The sequence below is a fragment of the Somniosus microcephalus genome, chromosome 7 (genome assembly GCF_052327205.1).
Source record: "Somniosus microcephalus isolate GS21.2 chromosome 7, FLI_Smic_1.0, whole genome shotgun sequence".
NCBI lineage: Eukaryota > Metazoa > Chordata > Chondrichthyes > Squaliformes > Somniosidae > Somniosus > Somniosus microcephalus.
In genome coordinates, this window is record NC_140993.1 from 16883863 (window position 1) to 16906276 (window position 22414).

General features: G+C 45.7%; 1 protein-coding gene across 2 annotated transcripts in view; it reads right to left on the reverse strand.

Annotated features, from left to right (window-relative positions):
• Nucleotides 1–549: 549 nt before the first annotated feature.
• Nucleotides 550–22414, reverse strand: part of trappc8 (trafficking protein particle complex subunit 8) — a 193443-nt gene continuing 171578 nt past the window's right edge. For both annotated transcript variants that reach the window (XM_085992266.1, XM_085992265.1), the window contains 5 exons: nucleotides 21673–21849; nucleotides 18368–18469; nucleotides 11386–11531; nucleotides 4662–4751; nucleotides 550–1751 (listed from right to left, as the gene is read on the reverse strand). In XM_085992266.1, coding sequence (XP_085848392.1) covers nucleotides 1517–1751; nucleotides 4662–4751; nucleotides 11386–11531; nucleotides 18368–18469; nucleotides 21673–21849 — 750 coding nt within the window. In that variant the 3' untranslated portion in view covers nucleotides 550–1516. The remainder of the gene's footprint in view (nucleotides 1752–4661; nucleotides 4752–11385; nucleotides 11532–18367; nucleotides 18470–21672; nucleotides 21850–22414) is intronic.

A 22414-nucleotide genomic window follows, 5' to 3' on the forward strand; every position in this document is an offset into this window, starting at 1 on the left:
TAACACGATACATCAATTTTAAGGCCACAAGATGGTATTGAGTAGTGGACACAAGGCCCAATTTTCCTGGTCCCTTGTGCGAACACAGATTGCTCTTCTATAGAAAGAATAGAACTTGCATTTCTAGAGTTTCTTTCACCACCTCAGGACGACCCAAAGCACTTCACAGAAAATGAAATACTTTTGAAGTGTAGTCACCGTTGTAATGTAGGCAACGTGGCAGCAATGTGATAATGCCCAAATAATCTGCTTTAGTGATGTTGATTGAGGGATAAATATTGGCCCCAGGACACCAGGGATAACTCCCCCTGCTCTTCAAAATAGAGCCATGGGATCTTATGTCCACCTAACGGGGCCTTGGATTAACGTCTCATCCATGATTTTTAATCATGACAGATTTAAAAAAATCTATAAGACAATTAAAAAGTGTTCACTGAATAAACTATGTTTGAGATTTTGAGCAGCAAATAATGCAACGTTGTTGGATTGAGAGTTATAGCTGTAACATTCATGCTGATGTGTGGTAGTCAGAAGCAAACTCAAGAGATATCTGGGTTATGTTTTATTCTATTTACAGACATTAGCTATAAATATAATACATCATTTCTTGAAAAGACATTTGTTTTCATTTGAAGTCTGTCGATACATTAAATAACACGTTGAATTTGCAAAGTTCCATCATAATGTAGCTAGCTGGGTCCAACTCGAACACCCCGTGGCTTTGGGGAAAAAAAAACCTTGGAAATTGAATTAAACCAAACCCAAAAAGACATCAAATCAAATAGGTATGCTTCATTATTCAGCTTTTTCTTTTAAACCTGAGAGAGTGAGAAACGCATCAGTGTGTAAAAAGGGCTTGGATCCAAGACGTGTAAAGCAATGTTTAATTTTATACCTCAAAGATTGAACGTAAAAAGATTGCTTTCGAACAGTTAGCAATGAGTGGTTAGCTTGTGCAATTAATGCATATTCCACCCCCCACAAACTACACAATTAGTGATCACAGTCTTTCGAGTTAATAATTGAGGCCGAAAAAAGGAAAAAGCCCAAAATTACAGTTTGGACATCCTCTCCGACAACTGCAGATGTTGGAACAATGTGCCGGAAAAGGGAACAGCAGTTTTAAACTGCATTACTCACACATGGCCCAACCCGCACATCTATACTCGATGCTTGCATTAAAAAAGGTCTAATTATAAGCAGAGATGAATGATAAATATATTCAAAAATCATTTTACATATGCACACCCAAGTCCAGAGTGCCTTTTATTATGAAAGACATAAAATAATTTTAGATCTGGTGTATTGTCATTTTCCCTTGCACCCTCCCCCCCCCGGTCCCCCCCATCCCCCGCCATTTGTTCTGTACAATTTTGTGACATTAGTTGTGAATTTGTTGTCGGTGCAACGTACAATTGCAGGAAATTTCAACATTAGCTACAAAAGAAAAACGATCGGTATTTATGATTCCTTCTGAGATTCATGGTGATGGCCGCGCGTCGCACTGCCTGCTCAGTCAGATGTTGTTGATGATTATCAGGGCTGGTGTGGAGTTCTGCTGGCTGGTTTCACACTGCACGTTCTGGTCAGCGAGCCTGGCGAAGACTCTGGGCGTGCCAAGGTTATAGACGCCGGCGTGAACAAAACAAGCCTTCAGTGGAACAGTGTGAACCTCCTGCCCCTTCAGCTGAATTTTGTACTGGGTCTGTCCGAGCCAGGTGAAAGAACCGTGAACCTCCAACGTCTCTGGACTGGAAGAAAGAAAACAAACATTCACAGATCGGCCATGATCTCATTGAGTGGCGGAACAAGTTTGAGGGACTGAATGGCCTCCTCCTGTTCCTATAATCATTAAAAAAAAAAAAAGTTTTCTCGTGTCATTTAGAGCCATCCTAACTAAGAACATAAGAATTAGCAGGAGTAGGCCATTCGGCCCCTCGAGCCTGCTCTGCCATTCAATAAGATCATCTCCACTTTCCTGCACTATCCCCATATCCCTTGACTCACTTAATATCCAAAAATCTATCGATCTCAGTCTTGAATATGCTCAACGACTGAGCCTCCGCAGCCCTCTGGGGTAGAGAATTCCAAAGATTCACCACCCTGAGTGAAGAAATTTCTCATCTCAGTCCTAAATGGCCGACCCCTTATTCTGAGACTGTGACCCCTGGTTCGAGACTCCCCAGCCAGGGGAAACATCCTCCCTGCATCTACCCTGTCAAGCCCTGTAAGAATTTTGTATGTTTTAATGAGATCACCCCTCATTCTTCTAAACTGTAATTAAGACAATAGACATTATGTATTAAGAGTAAAGATTATATTTTGGGTTAAGTGCACAGTCTCCCCGTGCTAAATAAGTTCCGAGAGATAGATGATATTTATCCCAAGTATTAAGTCTGAAAAGGAATGAAATAAAAAGTTAATTCGCACAGGGAGGACTAGGCAGGCCAACGTGGTATCCGTTTTCAATAAGGTAACACGCAGACCCATTGGCCTTGCATCAATGAATCAATTGCAGAGTAAACCCAAGGACTGCTTGTGTGATAAACTTGTAAGCAGCAGCCAGTATGGATTCAGAGTGCGCGATCCTGTCTGGCCAACAGGTTAGGCTTCTTTCCAAGGAAGTCAAATCCCAAATGGACTTCCCTACCTTCCTAAAATATTTGACAAATATCCACGCAAAGACTATTTAAGCTTCAGGGAATTCAGATTCAAAAATCAGGAATGAGTAAGAAATTAGCTGAAAGGTATAAAGAAAGAAAGACTTGCATTTCTATAGCGCCTTTCACGAACACCGGACATCCCAAAGCGCTTTATAGCCAATGAGGTACTTTTGAAGTGTGGTCACTGTTGGGTATTTGTTAGAGGAATTGTGTGGGGTTGTGCCAATCACTCAGTGGGGTGCTCTGGGGAATTGATGTTGGGACCTTAACAGTTTACACCAACAACCTCGACTCAGAAGTTCACAGCAAATCACTCACATTTTCAGACAATCCCATGTGATGCAGCTTGCGAACTACAAGATAAGTTATGACAAAATATCGGACAACGGCAAATGAAATTAATAGAGACAAGTGTAAAGTACAGCACCTAGAATAAACACGGACATCAGTACTGCGTGATGATGGAGAAAGGGATGAAGTTGAAAGAGATCTAGGTGTGAGGTGTACATAAGGGTTAGGAGCAGGAGTCGGCCATTCGGCCCCTCGAGCCTGCTCCGCCATTCAATTAGATCACGGCTGACCTTCGACCTCAACTCCACTTTCCCACCCGAACCCCATATCCCTCGATTCCCCTCGAGTCCAAAAATCTATCGATCTCAGCCTTGAATATACTCAACGACTGAGCCTCCACAGCCCTCTGGGGCAGAGAATTCCAAAGATTCACAACCCTATGTAATGCGCATACACCCCTAGGTACAATGTTCCTTTCTATCTATCTAATACAGATTACATATTGTAAACTGTATAGAAAAAAGTAGATTCAGAGCATGACTTCCAACTAACCCACAGAGTACACACAAGGATGAAGGTTCAACTAGTAAAAGGCAAATTTGGGAGTCAGAAAACTCTGCACACAATGAGTGATTAACACATCTTCTGGCTTCGAGTCACGGGGGAGAATCCCTGGAATAATTTAACAGTTGAAAGCTGTGTGGAGACTTGTTTATAATGGGCTGCTGCCCTAAGGCGACTAACCGATACAGTACAGGAGAGCACAACACGTGTGCAACTTTTGTGTCAGCTGTGGCTCAGTTGGTAGCACCCTCCGAGTCAGAAGGTTGTGGGTTCAAGTCCCACCCCAGGGACTTGAGCACAAAATGCAGGCTGACACTCTAGTGCAGTGCTGAGGGAGTGCTGCATTGTCGGAGGGGCCGTCTTTCGGGTGAGATGTTAAATCGAGGTATCGTCTCCTCTCAGGTGGACATAAAAGATCCCACGGCCACTATTTCAAAGAAGAGCAGGGTGTCCTGGGCCAATATCTATCCCTCAATCAACATCACAAAAATAGATTATCTGGCCATTATCACATTGCTGTTTGTGGGAGCTTGCTGTGTGCAAATTGGCTGCCGCGTTTCCTACATTACAGCAGTGACTACACTTCAAAAAGTACTTCATTGGCTGTAAAGCACTTTGGGACGTCCTGAGGTGGTGAAAGGCGCTATAGAAATGCACATCTTTTTTCTTTTACCAAACTCAGTACTTCAGTGAATTTGTCGTTGGGTCTAATCGTTTATAATTTGAGGCTGGCTATTGAATGCACTTCAGCAGCGAGCAACGTCTACAATACATGAAAAAATCTTTACTGCAACTGTTAATACAGACAGGGGACAAGGTTCACTTCCCTAAAAGGGCATTCGTGAACCAGTTGGGGTTTAACAACAATCCAACGTGTCACGGTCACTCTCAGTGCCACCAACTTTCTACTTCCAGATCATCACCGTAGGTTTTTAATAAAACTGATTCCAAATGTTCAAATTGCCACGGTGGGATTTGAATTCGCATTCCCGGAATTACATAACCACTGCAGTAATGCAATATTTTACTTACGCACCTAGTATATCTCAAAGTGGAAACAAATATGCATAATGCTATTCTTGGTTAAGTTGATTTGTTAACAGCAGTTTGATAATGAAACAGAAGTTTTGGAATCTACTTTACCTTGTGGCCTTGTGTCGCAGATCAATGATAATATCCACTTCAATCTGACAGCAGTTGAAAAGAACGAGCATAACGGGGACTAAACACAAACTGTGGAACAGACAAAAAAAGTTACAGATCCTTTGTGTGCTCAAACAGATCTAGATTTAACAAACTTTTAACTCCATATGCTACAAGAATTGTGTTTATATCGGATTCAGTAATGATGTTTAGAAACAGACAAAATCTTGAATTAATTGAACTTTGGCAGAAAGACCATGAATTAAACTAGTCAAAAATACTTCTCCCCCCGCCCAGTGGCCAGTGCTGGGACTAGGGTCCTGGCGGATCATATAACTAGGGCTGTAGAGAGGGCATTAAACTAACTAGTGGGGGGGGGGGGAGATTCCTAGAGAGCAAATAATAAAAATAACAGAGAAGGTCATAGACTTAGGTAGCAGTGGGGAAATTAAAAACCAGAGCGTGTCAGGAAGGGGCAGAAGGTATGGAGTAAAAGGTAAAGTAATAAAAAGGGCAAAAGCAGGAACTAAGTGTCACAAAACATCTTTGAAAGTTCTCTATCTGAATGCACGTAGCATTCGTAACAAAATAGACGAGTAAATGGCACAAATAACTACATATGGGTATGATCTTGTGGCCATTACAGAAACATGGCTGCAGGGTGACAATGCCTGGGAATTAAACACACCAGGTTATTTAACGATCAGGAAGGACAGGCAGGAAGGAAGGGGAGGTGGGGTGGCTATGTTAATAAAGGAAGGAATCACTAATACAGAGAAATGATATTGGGTCAAAAGATCAGGATAATGAAACAGTTTGGGTGGAGGTAAGGAATAATAAGGGGAAAAAAAACACTAGTGGGCGTAGTCTATAGGCCTCCGAACAGTGGCAACTCTGTTGGACGGAGTATCAATCAGGAAATAGTTGAGGCTTGTAATAAGGGAACATCTATAATTATGGGGGATTTTAACTATCATATTAATTGGACAAATCAAATTGGGCAGGGCTGCCTTGAGGATGAGTTCATTGAGTGTATTAGGGATGGGTTTCTTGAGCAGTATGTAACTGAACCGACCAGGGGGCAAGCAACCTTAGATCTGGTCCTGTGTAACGAGATGGGATTAATTAAAAATGTCCTAGTAAAGGATCCCCTTGGAATGAGTGACCATAACATGGTTGAATTCCATATTCAATTAGAGGGTGAGAAGGTTGGATCTCAAACAAGCATGCTAAGCTTGAATAAAGGAGACTATGAAGGTATGAGAGCGGAATTGAGTAGAGTGGATTGGGAAAATAGATTAAAGGGTAAGACGATACATGATCAGTGGTGTACATTTAAGGAGTTATTTTACAACTTCCAAAAAATATATATTCCACTGAGAAGAAAAGGGTGTAAAAAAAAAGACAGCCATCCGTGGCTAAGTAAAGAAATTAAGGATAGTATTCGACTAAAAACAAGGGCATATAAGGTAGCCAAATCTAGTGGGAGGATAGAGGATTGGGAAAACTTTAAAAGACAGCAAAAAATAACAAAAAGATTGATTAAGAAAGGGAAGATAGATTATGAAAGTAAATTAGCAAAAAATATAAAAACAGATAGTAAGAGTTTTTATAGTTATATAAAAAGAAAAAAAGGGTGGCTAAAGTAAATGTTGGTCCCTTAGAGGATGAGACCGGGAAATTAATGGTGGGAAATATGGAGATGGCAAAAACACTGAATGAATATTTTACATCAGTCTTTACAGTCGAAGACACTAAGAATATCCCAACACTGGACAAACAGGGGGCTAAAGTGGGGAGGAGCTAAACACGATCAAAATCACTAAGGAAGTGGTACTCGGTAAAATAATGGGACTCCAGGTGGATAAATCACCTGGACCTGATGGCTTACATCCTAGGGTCTTGAGGGAAGTGGCGGTAGGGATTGTGGATGCATTGGTAATAATTTTCCAAAACTCCCTGGACTCGGCAAAGGTCCCGGCAGACTGGAAAACTGCTAATGTAACACCCTTATTTAAAAAGGGCAGTAGACAGAAGGCTGGAAACTATAGACCGGTTAGCCTAACATCTGTGGTAGGTAAAATTTTGGAGTCCATTATTAAGGAGACAGTAACAGGACATTTGGATAATCATAATTTAATAGGACAAAGTCAGCATGGTTTTATGAAGGGGAAGTCATGTTTGACAAATTTGCTGGAGTTCTTTGAGGAAGTAACGTATAGGGTGGATAAAGGGGAACCAGTGGACGTAGTGTATTGAGACTTCCAAAAGGCATTTGACAAGGTGCCACACAAAAGAGTATTGCTTAAGATAAAAAATCACGGGATTGGGGGTAATATTCTGGCATGGATAGAGGATTGGCTATCTAACAGAAGGCAGAGAGTTGGGATAAATGGCTCATTCTCAGAGTGGCAATCAGTAACTAGTGGTGTTCCGCAGGGGTCAGTGCTGGGTCCCCAACTCTTTACAATCTATATTAACGATTTGGAGGAGGGGACCGAGTGTAACATATCAAAGTTTGCAGATGATACTAAGATGGGAGGGAAAGTAGTGAGTGAGGAGGACATAAAAAACCTGCAAGGGGACATTGACAGGCTAAGTAAGTGGGCAGAGATTTGGCAGATGGAATACAATACTGGAAAGTGTGAGGTTATGCACTTTGGCAGGAAAAATCGTAGAGCAAGTTATTATCTTAATGGCAAGAAACTGGAAAGTACTGAAGTACAAAGGGATCTGGGGGTCCTGGTGCACGAAACTCAAAAGGTTAGTATGCAGGTGCAGCAAGTGATTAAGGCGGCCAATGGAATGTTGGCTTTCATTGCTAGGGGGATAGAATATAAAAATAGGGAGGTATTGCTTCAGTTGTACAAGGTATTGGTGAGACCGCACCTGGAATACTGCGTACAGTTTTGGTGTCCATACTTAAGAAAGGACATACTTGCTCTCGAGTCAGTACAAAGAAGGTTCACTTGGTTAATCCCGGGGATGAGGGGATGGACATATGAGGAGAGGTTGAGTAGATTGGGACTCTACTCATTGGAGTTCAGAAGAATGAGAGGCGATCTTATTGAAACATGTAAGATTGTGAAGGGGTTGGATCGGGTGGATGCGGGGAAGATGTTCCCGATGATGGGTGAAACTAGAACTAGGGGGCATAGTCTTAGAATAAGGGGCTGCTCTTTCAAAACTGAGATGAGGAGGAACTACTTCACTCAGAGGGTGGTAGGTCCATGGAATATGCTGCCCCAAAAAGCTGTAGAAGCTACATCATTACATAAATTTAAAACAGAAATAGACAGTTTCCTAGAAGTAAAGGGAATTAAGGGTTACGGGGAGCGGGCAGGAATTTGGACATGAGTCTAGGTTTGGATCGGTCACGGCCCTGTGGGTAGCGGAGCGGGCCCAGGGGCCGTGTAGCCTGATCCTGCTCCTATTTCGTGTGTCTAATTCTGTTAGATTCAGGAGATGGTTCTGTGATAGTGGATTGGCGGTTAGGATCAGATCAGCCATGATCTTATTGAATGGCGGAGCAGGCTCGAGGGGCCGATTGGCCTACTCCTGCTCCTATTTCTTATGTTCTTATGCCCCCCCCCCCCCCCCCCCCCCATTCTCTGAATGCAGGTGATCATAGGATTTTGCATTAGTCACTCAATGCAGCAGTGATACATGCAATCGAGTGTATAAAGAACATTAAAAAAATTCCCTCCAGGTACTCTAGGCACGGACGCGACGGGCCGAATGGCCTCCTTCTGTGCTGTATCATTCTATGATATCTAACTTTTGAATAACCCCAATATTTTTTATCTCCATTAACTTGCTTTTTAGCTAAAGTTAAGTCCTGTTGCCTCACGAATCCTTTGGCTGTAATTTGACTTCCTGGGTTTCACTCAATTTATATTCTACAGACTACAATGTGTTTCCCCCTTTATCCAGCTTATTACTAGACAGTAAAGCATGCTAATCTGAATTTAAAGCAGTATTTTGAGCTGAACAGCAAGTGCCAATCATGCTGTTCTTTAAGACTTTTCGCATAAATGGAATATAATACAACTAATAATTGGAGAAAAGTAGTTCAGAGGCTCCGTGCACAAGAGGAATTAAAATATCACATCGTTCCACCAAAAATCTCAAACAAAAATGTCCTTAAGATTTAGTTAAAGCTATACAAGAACAAGTTGTATTTATAGGGCACCTTTATTGTAGAGAACACTCTCAAGAAGTGTTTCACTGAATCGTTATCAGACAAACATCAATGCTGAGCCAAAGGGGCAGATATCAGGAAGGGTGACTGGCAGCTTGGTCAGAGAGACAGGTTTTAAAGGAGGGTCTTGAGAGAGGCAGGGAGTTTTAGGAAACAAATTCCTAGATGTTTGAAGGCACAGCCGCCAATTAAGGGGGGGGGGGGGGGGTGTGAGTGAAGGGAGCGGGAGAAGGACAGGAGGCCAGATTTGGAAGAACGCACAGCTCTCAGGGTTATAGAGCTTGAGGAGGTGCGAGACAGGGAGGGGAGAGGGCACGGAGGGATTTAAACATGATTGGAGAGTTGGGGCATGGAAAGCCAACGAGCACAAGGGTGAGAACACAGGATGAAGGGCAGCAGATATTTGAATAAACTAAGTGTGGAGAGAGAGGCCGGCTAAGAGAGTATTGCAATAGTAGAGTCTGGAGATGAGAAAGGCGGGGGTGAGAGTTTCAGCAGCAGATGGGATGAGGCGGGGATATTATGGATGTTGAAGTAGGCGGGGTTTGTGATGGAGAGGATATGGGATCAGAAGCTCAGTTCAGTGTCAAATAGGACGCCGAGATTGCAAACAGTCTGGTTCAACCCGGGACAGTTGCCGGAGAAAGGGATGGGAGTGGGAGGGAGTTTGTGGTGGGGGCTGAAATGTGTTTTTTGGTCTTCCTAATGTTTACTGGTGAAAATTACAGCATACCTAGGGCTGGATGTTGGACAAGCAGTCCGACAGCACCAAAGCAGTGGAGGGGTTAAGAGAGCTGGTGAAGAGGTAGAGCTGCTGTCTACAGTGTACCTGTGGAACTTGGCCCTGTCTTTGCTAAGGTGGTCAAGAGTCAGCATGTAGATGAGGAAAAGGTGGCGGCCAAGGACAGATCGTTGGGGGAACTCGGGAGGCAATAGCGTGGGGGTAGGAAAAGAAGCCATTGCTGGAACTGATCTGGCTACACATGAATAGGCAAGAGTGGAACCCAGCGAGGGAATTCCCACCGAGCTGGACAAGGGAGGAGAGACACTGGAGGAGGATGGTGTAGTCCACCATAAAAAGCTTCAATGGTCAAGAAGGACAAGGAGGGATAGTACACCACGGTCACAGTCACACAGGATGTCACTGGTGACTTTTATCAGGGTCATTTCAGTGCCGTGGCAGGGGTAGAAACCTAATTGGAAAGATTCAGATGGGAACGATGAGCACAGATTTGTGAGGTGACTACACGTTCAAGGACTTTGAAGAGGAAAGGGAGGCTGGAGATGGGATGGTAGTTGGCAAGGAAAGAGAGGCAGAGGGCAAGATTTTTGAAGGCAGGGGCGAGGTGTTGAGGGATATTTTGAAAGGGAGGGGAATAATAACCTAGGGGAGGGAACCATTTGCAGTGCCAGCTAGCATGTGAGCCAGGTGGACAAGTCGAGTGGTCAGCAGTTTAGCGGGAATGGGGTCGAGAGAGCAAGGGGTGGGTTTCATGGAGAAGATGAGCTCAGAGATCAAGAGAGTAGATAGGAGAGAAACTAGAGAAAGATGTAGGCAAGTGGGAACCTATGAGGAGGCTTGGCAGGAAGGGCAAGGGGGGGGGGGGGGGGGTGATTGTGGCAGAGGCAGCTGAACAGATGGTGGCAACATTAGTAACAAGGAATAAGCCCATGAGTTCTTGGTAACATGATCTTGGTGGTGTGGGTGGAGGGGGCAGGGGTTTAAGCAGACGATTGGTAGTGGGGAAAAGAAGCCAGAAGTTATCTTTGCCCCCCACCACCCAGGATGGTCCTGGTATAGTGGATGGTTTTGGCGGATGGGGAATAAAGCTCGATATAGTGCTTCACTATTCCAACGCACTCCTGGTAGGCTTCCACGTTCTACCCTCCGCAAACATGAGGTCATCAAAACTCTGCTGCCCGTGTCCTAACTCGCACCAAGTCCCGTTCATCCATCACCCCCTGTGCTCACTGACCTACATTGGCTCTCGGTTAAACAACGTCTCAATTTTAAAATTTTCATCCTAGTTTTCAAATCCCTCCATAGCCAGGCCCCTCCCTACCTGTGTAATCTCCTCCAGCCCCACAACCTTCCGAGATCTCTGCACTCCTCTAATTCTGACCTCTTGAGCAACCCGATTTTAATCGCTCCACCATTGGCGGTCGTGCCTTCAGCTGCCAGGGCTCCAAGCTCTGGAATTCCCTCCCTAAACCTCTCCGCCTCACTACCTCTCTTTCCTCCTTTAAGACGCTTCTTAAAACCGACCTCTTTGACCAAGCTTCGAGTCATCTGCCCCAATTCCTCCATGTGGCTCGGTGTCAAATTTTGTTTTATAACACTCCTGTGAAACGCCTTGGGACGTTTTACTACGTTAAAGGCGCTGTATAAATACAAGTTGTTGTTGTTATGTGTACTTAGCACAACACAATACTTGGTTAACTTTTTCCTGAAGCTTATTTAAGCACGGTTGCTTCGAACAGACATAGCTGCCAATTAAGTCATGTTAAAAATAATCTACAAACCTCTTTTGGTGAAATGGATGGTCGTAGTATTCAGGGTAATGAAGACTAATCTTAATAAGATGGGAAAGCTGTTCCATGCTCGGTCTTGTGGGCAGCGGTGGCTGTTCAGGTCGTATAAATTTCAACAGAACCATTTCCTGCGCTTCCTGGGAGGTGCAAGATAGAAAAAACACTCAGATTTCATAACTTCTATTTCCCACCACAACAGAACAAGTAATCATTGCCCAAGGGTTGGAAAATTCCTGCAATTCACACAACTACTTTATAAGTTGTAATGAGAAAAGAAAGTGTTATATTTTGTTCTGTGCCTAAATAACTCACTCGAATGAGAAATAAAAGTGTGAATTTGTACCCTGCAAAACGTACTTTGAAACAAAGCTGTGACGATACCAGTATTCCTTCAAATAAAAACAGAAAATGCTGGAAACACTCAGCAGGTCGGGCAGCATCTGTGGAGAGAGAAACAAAGTTAACGTTTCAGGTCGATGACCCTTCGTCAGAAATCGACCTTTCATCAACCTGAAACGTTAACTCTTTCTCTCTCCACAGATGCTGCCCGACTTGCTCAGTATTTCCAGCATTTTCTGTTTTTATTTCAGATTTCCAGCCTCTGCAGTATTTTGCTTTTGTATCAGCATTCATTCAATCTTACAACCCAATCAGTCATAGTACTCAGCATATCACAATACAGGAAACTCTCTTAACCGGCACCTAAAATATCCAGAAATCTCTCAACCGGCAAAATTCAGGAGTAGGTTCAGGTAAGTTTTACTATATATTAGTGGCCGTGTAACCGGGGCTCCTGCACCTGTGGCCGTGTAACCGGGGCTCCTGCACCTGTGGCCGTGTAACCGGGGCTCCTGCACCTGTGGCCGTGTAACCGGGGCTCCTGCACAAGTGCCGTGTAACCGGGGCTCCTGCACCTGTGGCCGTGTAACCGGGGCTCCTGCACCTGTGGCCGTGTAACCGGGGCTCCTGCACCTGTGGCCGTGTAACCGGGGCTCCTGCACCTGTGGCCGTGTAACCGGGGCTCCTGCACCTGTGGCCGTGTAACCGGGGCTCCTGCACCTGTGGCCGTGTAACCGGGGCTCCTGCACCTGTGTAACCGGGGCTCCTGCACCTGTGGCCGTGTAACCGGGGCTCCTGCACCTGTGGCCGTGTAACCGGGGCTCCTGCACCTGTGGCCGTGTAACCGGGGCTCCTGCACAAGTGCCGTGTAACCAGGGTTCCTGCATCTGTGGCCGTGTAACCGGGACTCCTGCACCTGTGGCCGTGTAACTGGGACTCCTGCACAAGTGCCGTGTAACCGGGACTCCTGCACCTGTGGCCGTGTAACCAGGGCTCCTGCACCTGTGGCCGTGTAACCGGGGCTCCTGCACCTGTGGCCGTGTACGGGGCTCTCGTACCTTGGCAAGTATACCTCTGTAATCTGGACTTTTTGATCAACCGGCACCACGCCGGTCCCGGATAAAAGAGTTTCCTGTACATGGTTATCTTTTACTCTATACACCCTCCATGGTCGCCAGATCGTTCTACATAGATGGAATTAATTGCCTGAAACATGGAACGTGTGGCTTCCACAAGTGTGGTGCCTCAGACAAGGGACCGTATGTACATATTTGATGGGAGCGAAAATGTTAATATTTTAAAATCACATTTACTACACCCAAGTCATTCCTGAAAGAGTTATGAACAATATGCACCCCACCAAAACAGAGATAACCCAAGAAAAAAATCAATGGATTTGATATAAATTAGATGGAAGTGCTAGAAATGGAGTTAATGGACGCTGGAAAGGTACCAGTAGATTGGAAACAGGTGTTCAACTGCAAAAAGGGGAACAGATAAAGCCAACTACATACAACAACTTGCATTTATATAGCGCCTGTAATGCAGTAAAATGTCCCACGGCGCTATAAGGAGTAGACTTGATTTATCTAGACAGTAACAAGCTTGGAAGCAGTCAACATTGATTCAGAAGGGAAAGATCCTGCCTCGACTTTTTTTTTTTTTTTTTTTTTTTAAGGACGTGACAATCTAAGCGGACTCTGGGAAGCCCTATGATGTTGTGGGCCAGGACTTCGAGAAGGTTTCTGGTAAACGAATAGCATTTTTGTGGGGGAACTTTGTAAGTTCCAAGCTGTAGGGATTCGGGGTAAACACTTTGAACGAAGGGAGAAAACAACTGCGCTTTGGAGAAGGTATGTCAGAGCAGCGGGGAGGAGGGAGACAGAAAGTGGGGCACCCCAGCCATCAGTATTGGACCACTGTTTCTAATTTAGGTCGCCGACGTGGATCCAGAGCCTGAATGCAAAGCAGTCAAATTTACAGACTATACCCAACTAGAAAGGGCGGTGGAATTGAGAGTGGCAGCTCTGAAATGACCCCTTTGGCTACCCAAATCGAGCTGAACGAATTAAGTGGCACAACAATGGCAAATGAAATTTAAAGCAGACAGATGTAAAGTACTGCACATGGGAACGGAAAATAGGCAACATACGAACTCCGTGATGAAGAAGCTATTGAATTACATCGAGCCTACAGCACAGAAACAGGCCATTCAGACCAACTGGTCCGTGCCTGTGTTTATGCTCCACACGAGCCTCCTCCCACCCCTCTTCATCTCACCCTATCAGCATATCCTTCGATTCCTTTCTCCCTCACGTACTTATATTCAACTGTTTTGACTATGTAGATAAGTCACGATAAAACTTTATAATGCTCTGGCCAGAGTACGATGCCCAGTAATGGTGACCATGAAACTATCGGATTGTCGTAAAAACCCATCTGGTTCACTAATGTCCTACAGGGAGGGAAATCTGCCATCCTTACCCGGTCTGGCCTATAGAAACATAGAAGATAGGAGCAGGAGTAGGCCATTCGGCCCCTCGAGCCTGCTCCGCCATTCAATGAGATCATGGCTGACCATCCAAATTCAGTGCCCTGTCCCTGCTTTCTCCCCATACCCCTTGATTCCTTTAGCCTCAAGAAACATATATTAAATATATTCAAGAAGGAGTTGGATATATGACTCCAGACCCACAGCAATGTGGTTGACTCTTAACTGCCCTCTGAAATGGTCCAGCAAGTCACTCAGTTGTAACAAACCGCTATGAAACAAAGTAAGAATGAAACCGGACAAATCACCCGGCATCGACCTCGGCACCGGCTACGGACACAACAACTGCACACCCAGCCCAGTCGACCCTGCAAAGTCCTCCTCACTAACATCTGGGGACTTGTGCCAAAATTGGGAGAGCTGTCCCACAGACTAGTCAAGCAACAGCCTGACATAGTCATACTCACAGAATCATACCTTTCAGCCAATGTCCCAAACTCCTCCATCACCATCCCTGGGTATGTCCGGGTCCACCGGCAGGACAGACCCACCAGAGGTGGCGGCAGTGGTATACTGTCGGGAAGGAGTGGCCCTGGGAGTCCTCAACATTGACTCCGGACCCCATGAAGTCGCATGGCTTCAGGTCAAGCATGGGCAAGGAAACCTCCTGCTGATTACCACCTACTGCCCTCCCTCAGCTGATGAATCAGTACTCCTCCATGTTGAACACCACTTGGAAGAAGCACTGAGAGTAGCAAGGGCACAGAATGTACTCTGGGTGGGGGACTTCAATGTCTATCACCAAGAGTGGCTCGGTAGCACCACTACTGACTGACCACGCTCAATCAGCTCCGATGGACGGGTCACATTGTCCGCATGCCCGATACGAGACTCCCAAAACAAGCGCTCTACTCGGAGCTCCGGCACGGCAAGAGAGCTCCAGGTGGGCAGAGGAAACGCTTCAAGGACACCCTCAAAGCCTCCTTGAAAAAGTGCAACATCCCCACCGACACCTGGGAATCCCTGGCCCAAGACCGCACAAAGTGGAGGAGAAGCATCCGGGAAGGTGCCGAACACCTCGAGTCTCTTCACTGGGAGCAAGCGGAAACCAAGCGCAGGCAGCGCACGTCAACGCAAGCACCCCACCCACCCGCCCCTTCAACCACTGTCTGCCCCACCTGTGACAGAGACTGTTGGTCCCGCATTGGACTCATCAGCCACCTGAGAACTCATTTTTTAATGTGGAAGCAAGTCATCCTTGGTTCCGAGGGACTGCCTAAGAAGACGACTGACCGAGCTGGCCGAGTCCTGAAGGACATAACTGCCAGTCTGGGCCTGCGACAGGCGGTGAGAGAACCAACACGAGGGAAAAACCTACTTGACCTCGTCCTCACCAATCTACCTATCGCAGATGCATCTGTCCACGACAGTATTGGTAGCAGTGACCACCGCACACAGAGTGTGGAGACGAAGTCCCGTCTTCATACAGAGAACACCCTCCATCGTGTTGTGTGGCACTACCACCGTGCTAAATGGGATAGATTCAGAACAGATCTAGCAGCTCAAAACTGGGCATCCATGAGGCGCTGTGGGCCATCAGCAGCAGCAGAATTGTATTCCACCACAATCTGTAACCTCATGGCCCGGCATATCCCTCACTCTACCATGAACATCAAGCCAGGGGACCAACCCTGGTTCAACGATGAGTGTAGAAGAGCATGCCAGGAGCATCACCAGGCGTACCTAAAAATGAGGTGCCAACCTGGGGAAGCTGCAACACAGGGCTACCTGCATGCTAAAAAGCAGAAGGAGCATACTATAGACAGGGCTAAGCGATCCCACAATCAACGGGTCAGGTCAAAGCTCTGCAGTCTTGCCACATCCAGTCGTGAATGGTGGTGGACCATTAAACAACTAACGGGAGGAGGAGGAGGCTCCAAGAATATCCCCATTCTCAATGATGGTGGAGCCCAGCAAGTGAGTGCAAAAGACAAGGCTGAAGCATTTGCAACCATCTTCAGCCAGAAGTGCCGAGTGGATGATCCATATCGGCCTACTCCCGAGGTCCCCACCATCACAGAAGCCAGTCTTCAGCCAATTCGATTCACTCCACGTGATATCAAGAAACGGCTGAGCGCACTGGATACAGCAAAGGCTATGGGCCCCCGACAACATCCCGGCTATCGTGCTGAAGACTTGTGCTCCAGAGATAGCCGTGCCTTTAGCCAAGCTGTTCCAGTACAGCTGCAACACTGGCATCTATCCGGCAATGTGGAAAACTGCCCAGGTGTGTCCGGTCCACAAAAAGCAGGACAAATCCAACCCGGCCAATTACCACTCCATCAGTCTACACTTAACCATCAGCAAAGTGATGGAGGGTGTCATCGACAGTGCTATCAAGCGGCACTTACTCACTGATGCCCAGTTTGGGTTCCGCCAAGACCACTCAGCTCCCGACCTCATTACAGCCTTGGTCCAAACATGGACAAAGGAGCTGAATTCCAGAGGTGAGAGTGACTGCCCTCGACATCAAGGCAGCATTTGAGAGAGTCTGGCATCAATGAGCCCTAGTAAAACTGGCTTCAATGGGAATCAGGGGGAAAACGCTCCACTGGCTGGAGTCATGCCTAGCACAAAGGAAGATGGTTGTGGTGGTTGAAGGCCAATCATCACAGCCCCAGGACATCGCTGCAGGAGTTCCTCAGGGCAGTTTCCTAGGCTCAACCATCTTCAGCTGCTTCATCAAAGAACTTCCCTCCAACATAAGGTCAGAAATGGGGATGTTCGCTGATGACTGCACAGTGTTCAGCGCCATTCACAACTTCACAGATAATGAAGCAATCCATGCCCGCATGCAACAAGACCTGGACGACGTTCATGCTTGGGCTGATAAGTGACAGATAACATTCATGAGAAGTGCCAGGCAATGACTATCTCCAACAAGCGAGAGTCAAACCACCTCCCCATGACATTAAGCGGTATTACCATCGCCGAATCTCCCACTGTCAACATCCTGGGGGTCACCATTGACCAGAAACTTAACTGGACCAGCCACATAAATACTGTGGCTACAAGAGCAGGTCAGAGGCTGGGTATTCTGCAGCGAGTGTCTCACCTCCTGACTCCCCAAAGCCTTTCCACCATCTACAAGGCACAAGTCAGGAGTGTGATGGAATACTCTCCACTTGCCTGGATGAGTTGCAGCTTCAACAACACTCAAGAAGCTCGACACTATCCAGGACAAAGCAGCCCGTTTGATTGGCACCACATCCACCACCTTAAACATTCACTTTCTCCACCATCGGCGTACCGTGTCTGCAGTGTGTACCGTCTACAAGATGCACTGCAGCAATTCGCCAAGGCTTCTTCGGCAGCACCTCCCAAACCCGCGACCTCTTCCAGCTAGAACACCACCACCTCCAAGTTCCCCTCCAAGTCACACACCATCCTGACTTAGAAGTATATCGCCGATCCTTCATCGTCGCTGGGTCAAAATCCTGGGAATTCCTACCTAACAGCCCTGTGAGAGCACCTTCACCACATGGACTGCAGCGGTTCAAGGCGGCGGCTCACCACCACCTTCTCAAGGGCAATTAGGGATGGGCAATAAATGCTGGCCTTGCCAGCGACGCCCACATCCCATAAACAAATTTAAAAAAATATGAATGGCTAAAATAATCTTGGAATGTTACTTTAAATTGAGAGTACAAGAGGACACGGATTCAAATGAGTAAAGGTAAATTCAAGACTAACATCAGATGATTCTTCATTCAAAAAAACATCAATATATGGAATAGACTTCCAGATCGAGCAGTGGAGCTGAAAACCCTGGAAACATTTAAAGAAACAACTGGATGCTACAATGTGGGAACTTGAAAATATTTCTAGATGGATTTCTGGATGGATAAATCAAGATGGCCTGAATGGCCGTCTTCATTCTTAATTATCTTGCTATCTCTGGAATCCATAGCCCCAGGAAAATACCAGCAGTGTTCATATTTGGATTTTGAGAAGAGCATTTTCAAGAAGCAATGGGAAGACTGCAAGGCAAATAAAACCATTAATGGAGCGAAGTTAAGTTGATTTAGATTATAAAAAGTCACAAAAACACAATGGCACTGGGCACAGTTAGAAATGAGTTACCTGCACTTGAGGTAATGAACAGGCTTCTTTCCCAATTGACTGCAGAGCAACATGAAACTGGCCTTCTAGAATAAACTGCTTGTTGTCCTCTACAACATATGCCTGTAACAAAAGAGAGAAATTCAATTTTCATAGCAACATCGGTATCCCACTGGAACCTTTGCCATTGTGCAGAGCAAGACTGCATCACTTTTCTGGACTACATCCTGATCACAATTAATGCACCTATATTAAGAACAAGTGTGGAACGAGAACATCTCATTCCGTCCATCAAGTCTGTTACTTCTATACACCATATACAATTTGTCCAACCATGGCTAGTCAATTTATCACAAACGCAAGCGCAAGTTCAGCATAAATACCCCATGACCATTAAAAATAATGAAGCAAATCCCAGAATATTAACACACAGAGTAAGTGTACACAAGTTTGTCCACATCTAGAGATAAAAGATTTTTTTTAAAACTTGCATTTCTATAGCACCTTTCACGACCACCAGACATTCCAAAGCAATTTACAGCCAATGAAGTACTTTTTGAAGTGTGGTCACTGTTGTAATGTAGGAAACGCAGCAGCCAATTTGCACACAGCAAGCTCCCACAAACAGCAATGTGCTAATGACCAGAAAAGTTTGTCTTAGTTACGTTGATTGAGGGATAAATATTGGCCATGACACCAGGGATAACTCCCCTGCTCTTCTTCAAAATAGTGGCCGTGGGATCTTTTATGTCCACCTGAGAGCGCAGACGGGGCCTCAGTTTAATGTCTCATCCGAAAGACGGCACCTCCGACAGTGCAGCGCTCCCCTCAGTACTGCACTAGAGCTTCAGCCTAGATTTTTGTGCTCACGTCTCGAGTGGGACTATGAACCCACAACCTTCTGACGCAGCGGTGAGCGTGCTACCCACTGAGCCACAGCTGACAGATAAAGTAACCAGTTTCTGGTTGTGGATAAACACGAGGTGAGATAACTTAATAGCCGGGGGTATTTCCATCTTTTCTAGGAGCTTTTTTTGGGGGGGGGGGGGGGGGGGGGGGGGGGGGAAATGGTCATTCTTTTCTGGACAGATGGTTGACCAGCGGTGGTCTGTTTCCGTTAATTGAATACAGCTACCCCTTTACAGCACTCAACATCAGGCTGGTTCTCCAGCTATCAACCCCTCTCAGGCAAGACCAAGCGGAGAGAATCTTGCTTGCAGGACGCCCTGACGGGACCACCACAAATGATCAGCTGTCTCCCTTGTCGCCTATGTGGACTTGACCATTAGCATTCAAGTCATCCACCTACACAGAACAGATTTACCTCCCCACCCCACCCTTTGAAGTGGCGCTAACATGCAACATAATGATGCATACTCCTGCTTGTCGTCCAGTCTACTTCCAAGCCAGAAGTAAACCAATTAATTTGATCACCAGATACTAAGATTCCATCCAGAAATATAAAAAAGTATTTTTTCATAGAGAGCGCTCTGATTGGTTATAATGACATTGATTGACACATCTGAAAAGGAGCCGGATAAAGGATTGAAGGGGACGATATATTTCACGGAATGCTATGGCTCCAGTTCTACAGGAACCAGGGGAGTATCTCTGTACAACTGGGCAAGGTTAAGCAATGTTGCTCGTGATGTTAGATTAGTATCCTGTGCAGTTATTAAGGACTCTGCATTAGGGTTAACCAGTGCCGTCCTGTGGCAGGACATTTCCACAGTCTGAGCTTCTGTTCAGTTAACTACAGAAATCTGATGTGGCACGTTACAAACAGAAAGCTCTTTGCTCAGTACGGAGACCTGTAACCCAGTAAACAGGAAAGACAGCCAGCCTCCACCTCTGTCGATCTGTTGTTGAAATTCTCTCTCACATCCCTTTGCACCGACACTCACTCTCGTGGCCAACCTCCCATCTTTAACCCTCTGTAAACTTCAGCTCATTCAAAACTCTGCCACCCACATCTTATCCTGCACCAACTCCCATTTGCCCATCATGCATCCTTGCTAACGTACATATTTTGAACTTAAAATTCTTATGTTTAAATCCCTTCATGGCCTCGCCATTCCCCATCTCTCTAACCTCCACCTGCCCCACAATCCCACCCCCCCTCCCCACTCCTCCAACACTGATTTAGTCACCACTCGTCCTTCACTCCACCATTGGCGGTCGTACCTTCAGCCAGCTAAGTCTCAGACTCTTCAATTCCCTCCTTAAATCATCTCTCCAACTCCCTCGCCTCCTTTAAGATCCATCTTAAAACTCAACTCTTTGACCAAGGGTTTAGGGTCATACCTCCGAATGTCCCAATATCCATTATTTGGATCAGGCTTCTATGAAGTGCTTTGGGACATTTTTCTATGTTAAAGGTGTCATAAAATAGCAAGTGATTGTTGAGAATTCATCCACCTTGGTGAGAGAACCATGAGGCGATGAGCTGGAAGAGGCAGGGACTGAAACGATGGCACAGGGGAGGGGAAAGTTCAGAGTGGCACATCTTCAGGACAACAGGGGAGAAAGGAATCAGATGTCGTTGGCTGTACAGGACAATTTGTTGAGTCACTTTTATAACCAAGTTAATATAGGACATAAATTAGTTGTATTGAGCTACTTGTGGGGTTTCCCAAGTATCAAAGACCAGTATCTCACAGGTGAGTTGTGTGTCTTAAAGAATGATCTCACACACAACACTCAAAACTGCCAGAAATTACCTGAAAAAAGTCACAATAAGCTCAATTTTCAACTAGAGTATATGATTTTTCTTCATAATTCAATTACGTATTTAATAAATATACCTCAACAGGATAAGAAACATTCTTAAAATCACTGCTTCAATTTAGAAAGTGGTCTAAAAGTACAGCATAGATGCCGAGAGGTTGTTTCCCCCTGGCTGGAGAGTCTAGAACCAGGGGTCACAGTCTCAGGATTAAGGGTCGGCCATTTAGGACTGAGATGAGGAGGAATTTCTTCACTCAGAGGGCTGTGAATCTTTGGAATTCTCTACCCCAGAGGGCTGTGGATGCTGAGTCGTTGAGTATATTCAAGGCGGAGGTCGATAAGATTTTTGGACTCTGGGGAAATCAAGGGATATGGGGATCGGGCGGGAAAGTGGAGTTGAGGTCGAAGATCAGCCATGATCTTATTGAATGGTGGAGCAGGCTCGAGGGGCTGTATGGCCGACTCCTGCTCCTAATGCTTCTGTATCATGAGTTTTCTCCTCCAAATCAAACAACACTACATACTGTTCAGTTCATTCCAATCAGCAATACCTTTTATTGTACAGCTATTCATCCTAAATGCTCATTTATTATACCAACCTTCCATAATACTATAATATTGAGATCCACCTCACTACACTTCTGTACTAATTTGGTAATGGCGCCAGTGTTTGTTCTCCCAGGTCCCACAGTTGTCTGCAGTATCCTCTTGCGTGATGGCACAACACAGCAACTTTGAAAGAAAAAGTCTGCACACGGAGTGGTTGCACTGATTATCTGTAAAACAAAAGCAGAACGAACTCTCAATGGTAGAATCGAAGCCCAAGATTGCATCCTGAACAGGCAAACTGCCCTGCACCCAACAATTGTAATCCACAATAAAGAACATACGAACAATGGTGGACAGGTAAAGACCCTCTGGTCCACCCAACCTGACCCACACAATGGCGATACCTTGTGTATCACAACAGAGACTCCCCACCCCACCCGAAACCAGGTGATCTCCTGGGAGAGGCGAAAAAAGAAAAACCCAGGCCAACGAGAAAAAAAAATCTGGGAAATTCCTCTCCAACCCTTCTAGGCGATGGAAACTAGTCCAGATCACATCGCTCTGGCCCTGAATTCCCTGCAGTACCCACCTTCTGTAAGAGGTGATCTCCACCCCAGCCAGAAACAGGTCCAGCTCTCGCTTGAAGGAATTCAGCGAATCAGCGTCCACCACATGAGACGGCACCCTCTCCCAGAGGTCCACTATTCTCTGGGAAAAGAACCACCTCCTGACATCTCACCTAGATCTAAGCCTTATACAATTTAAATGTGTGACCCCTAGTCCTGCCTAACC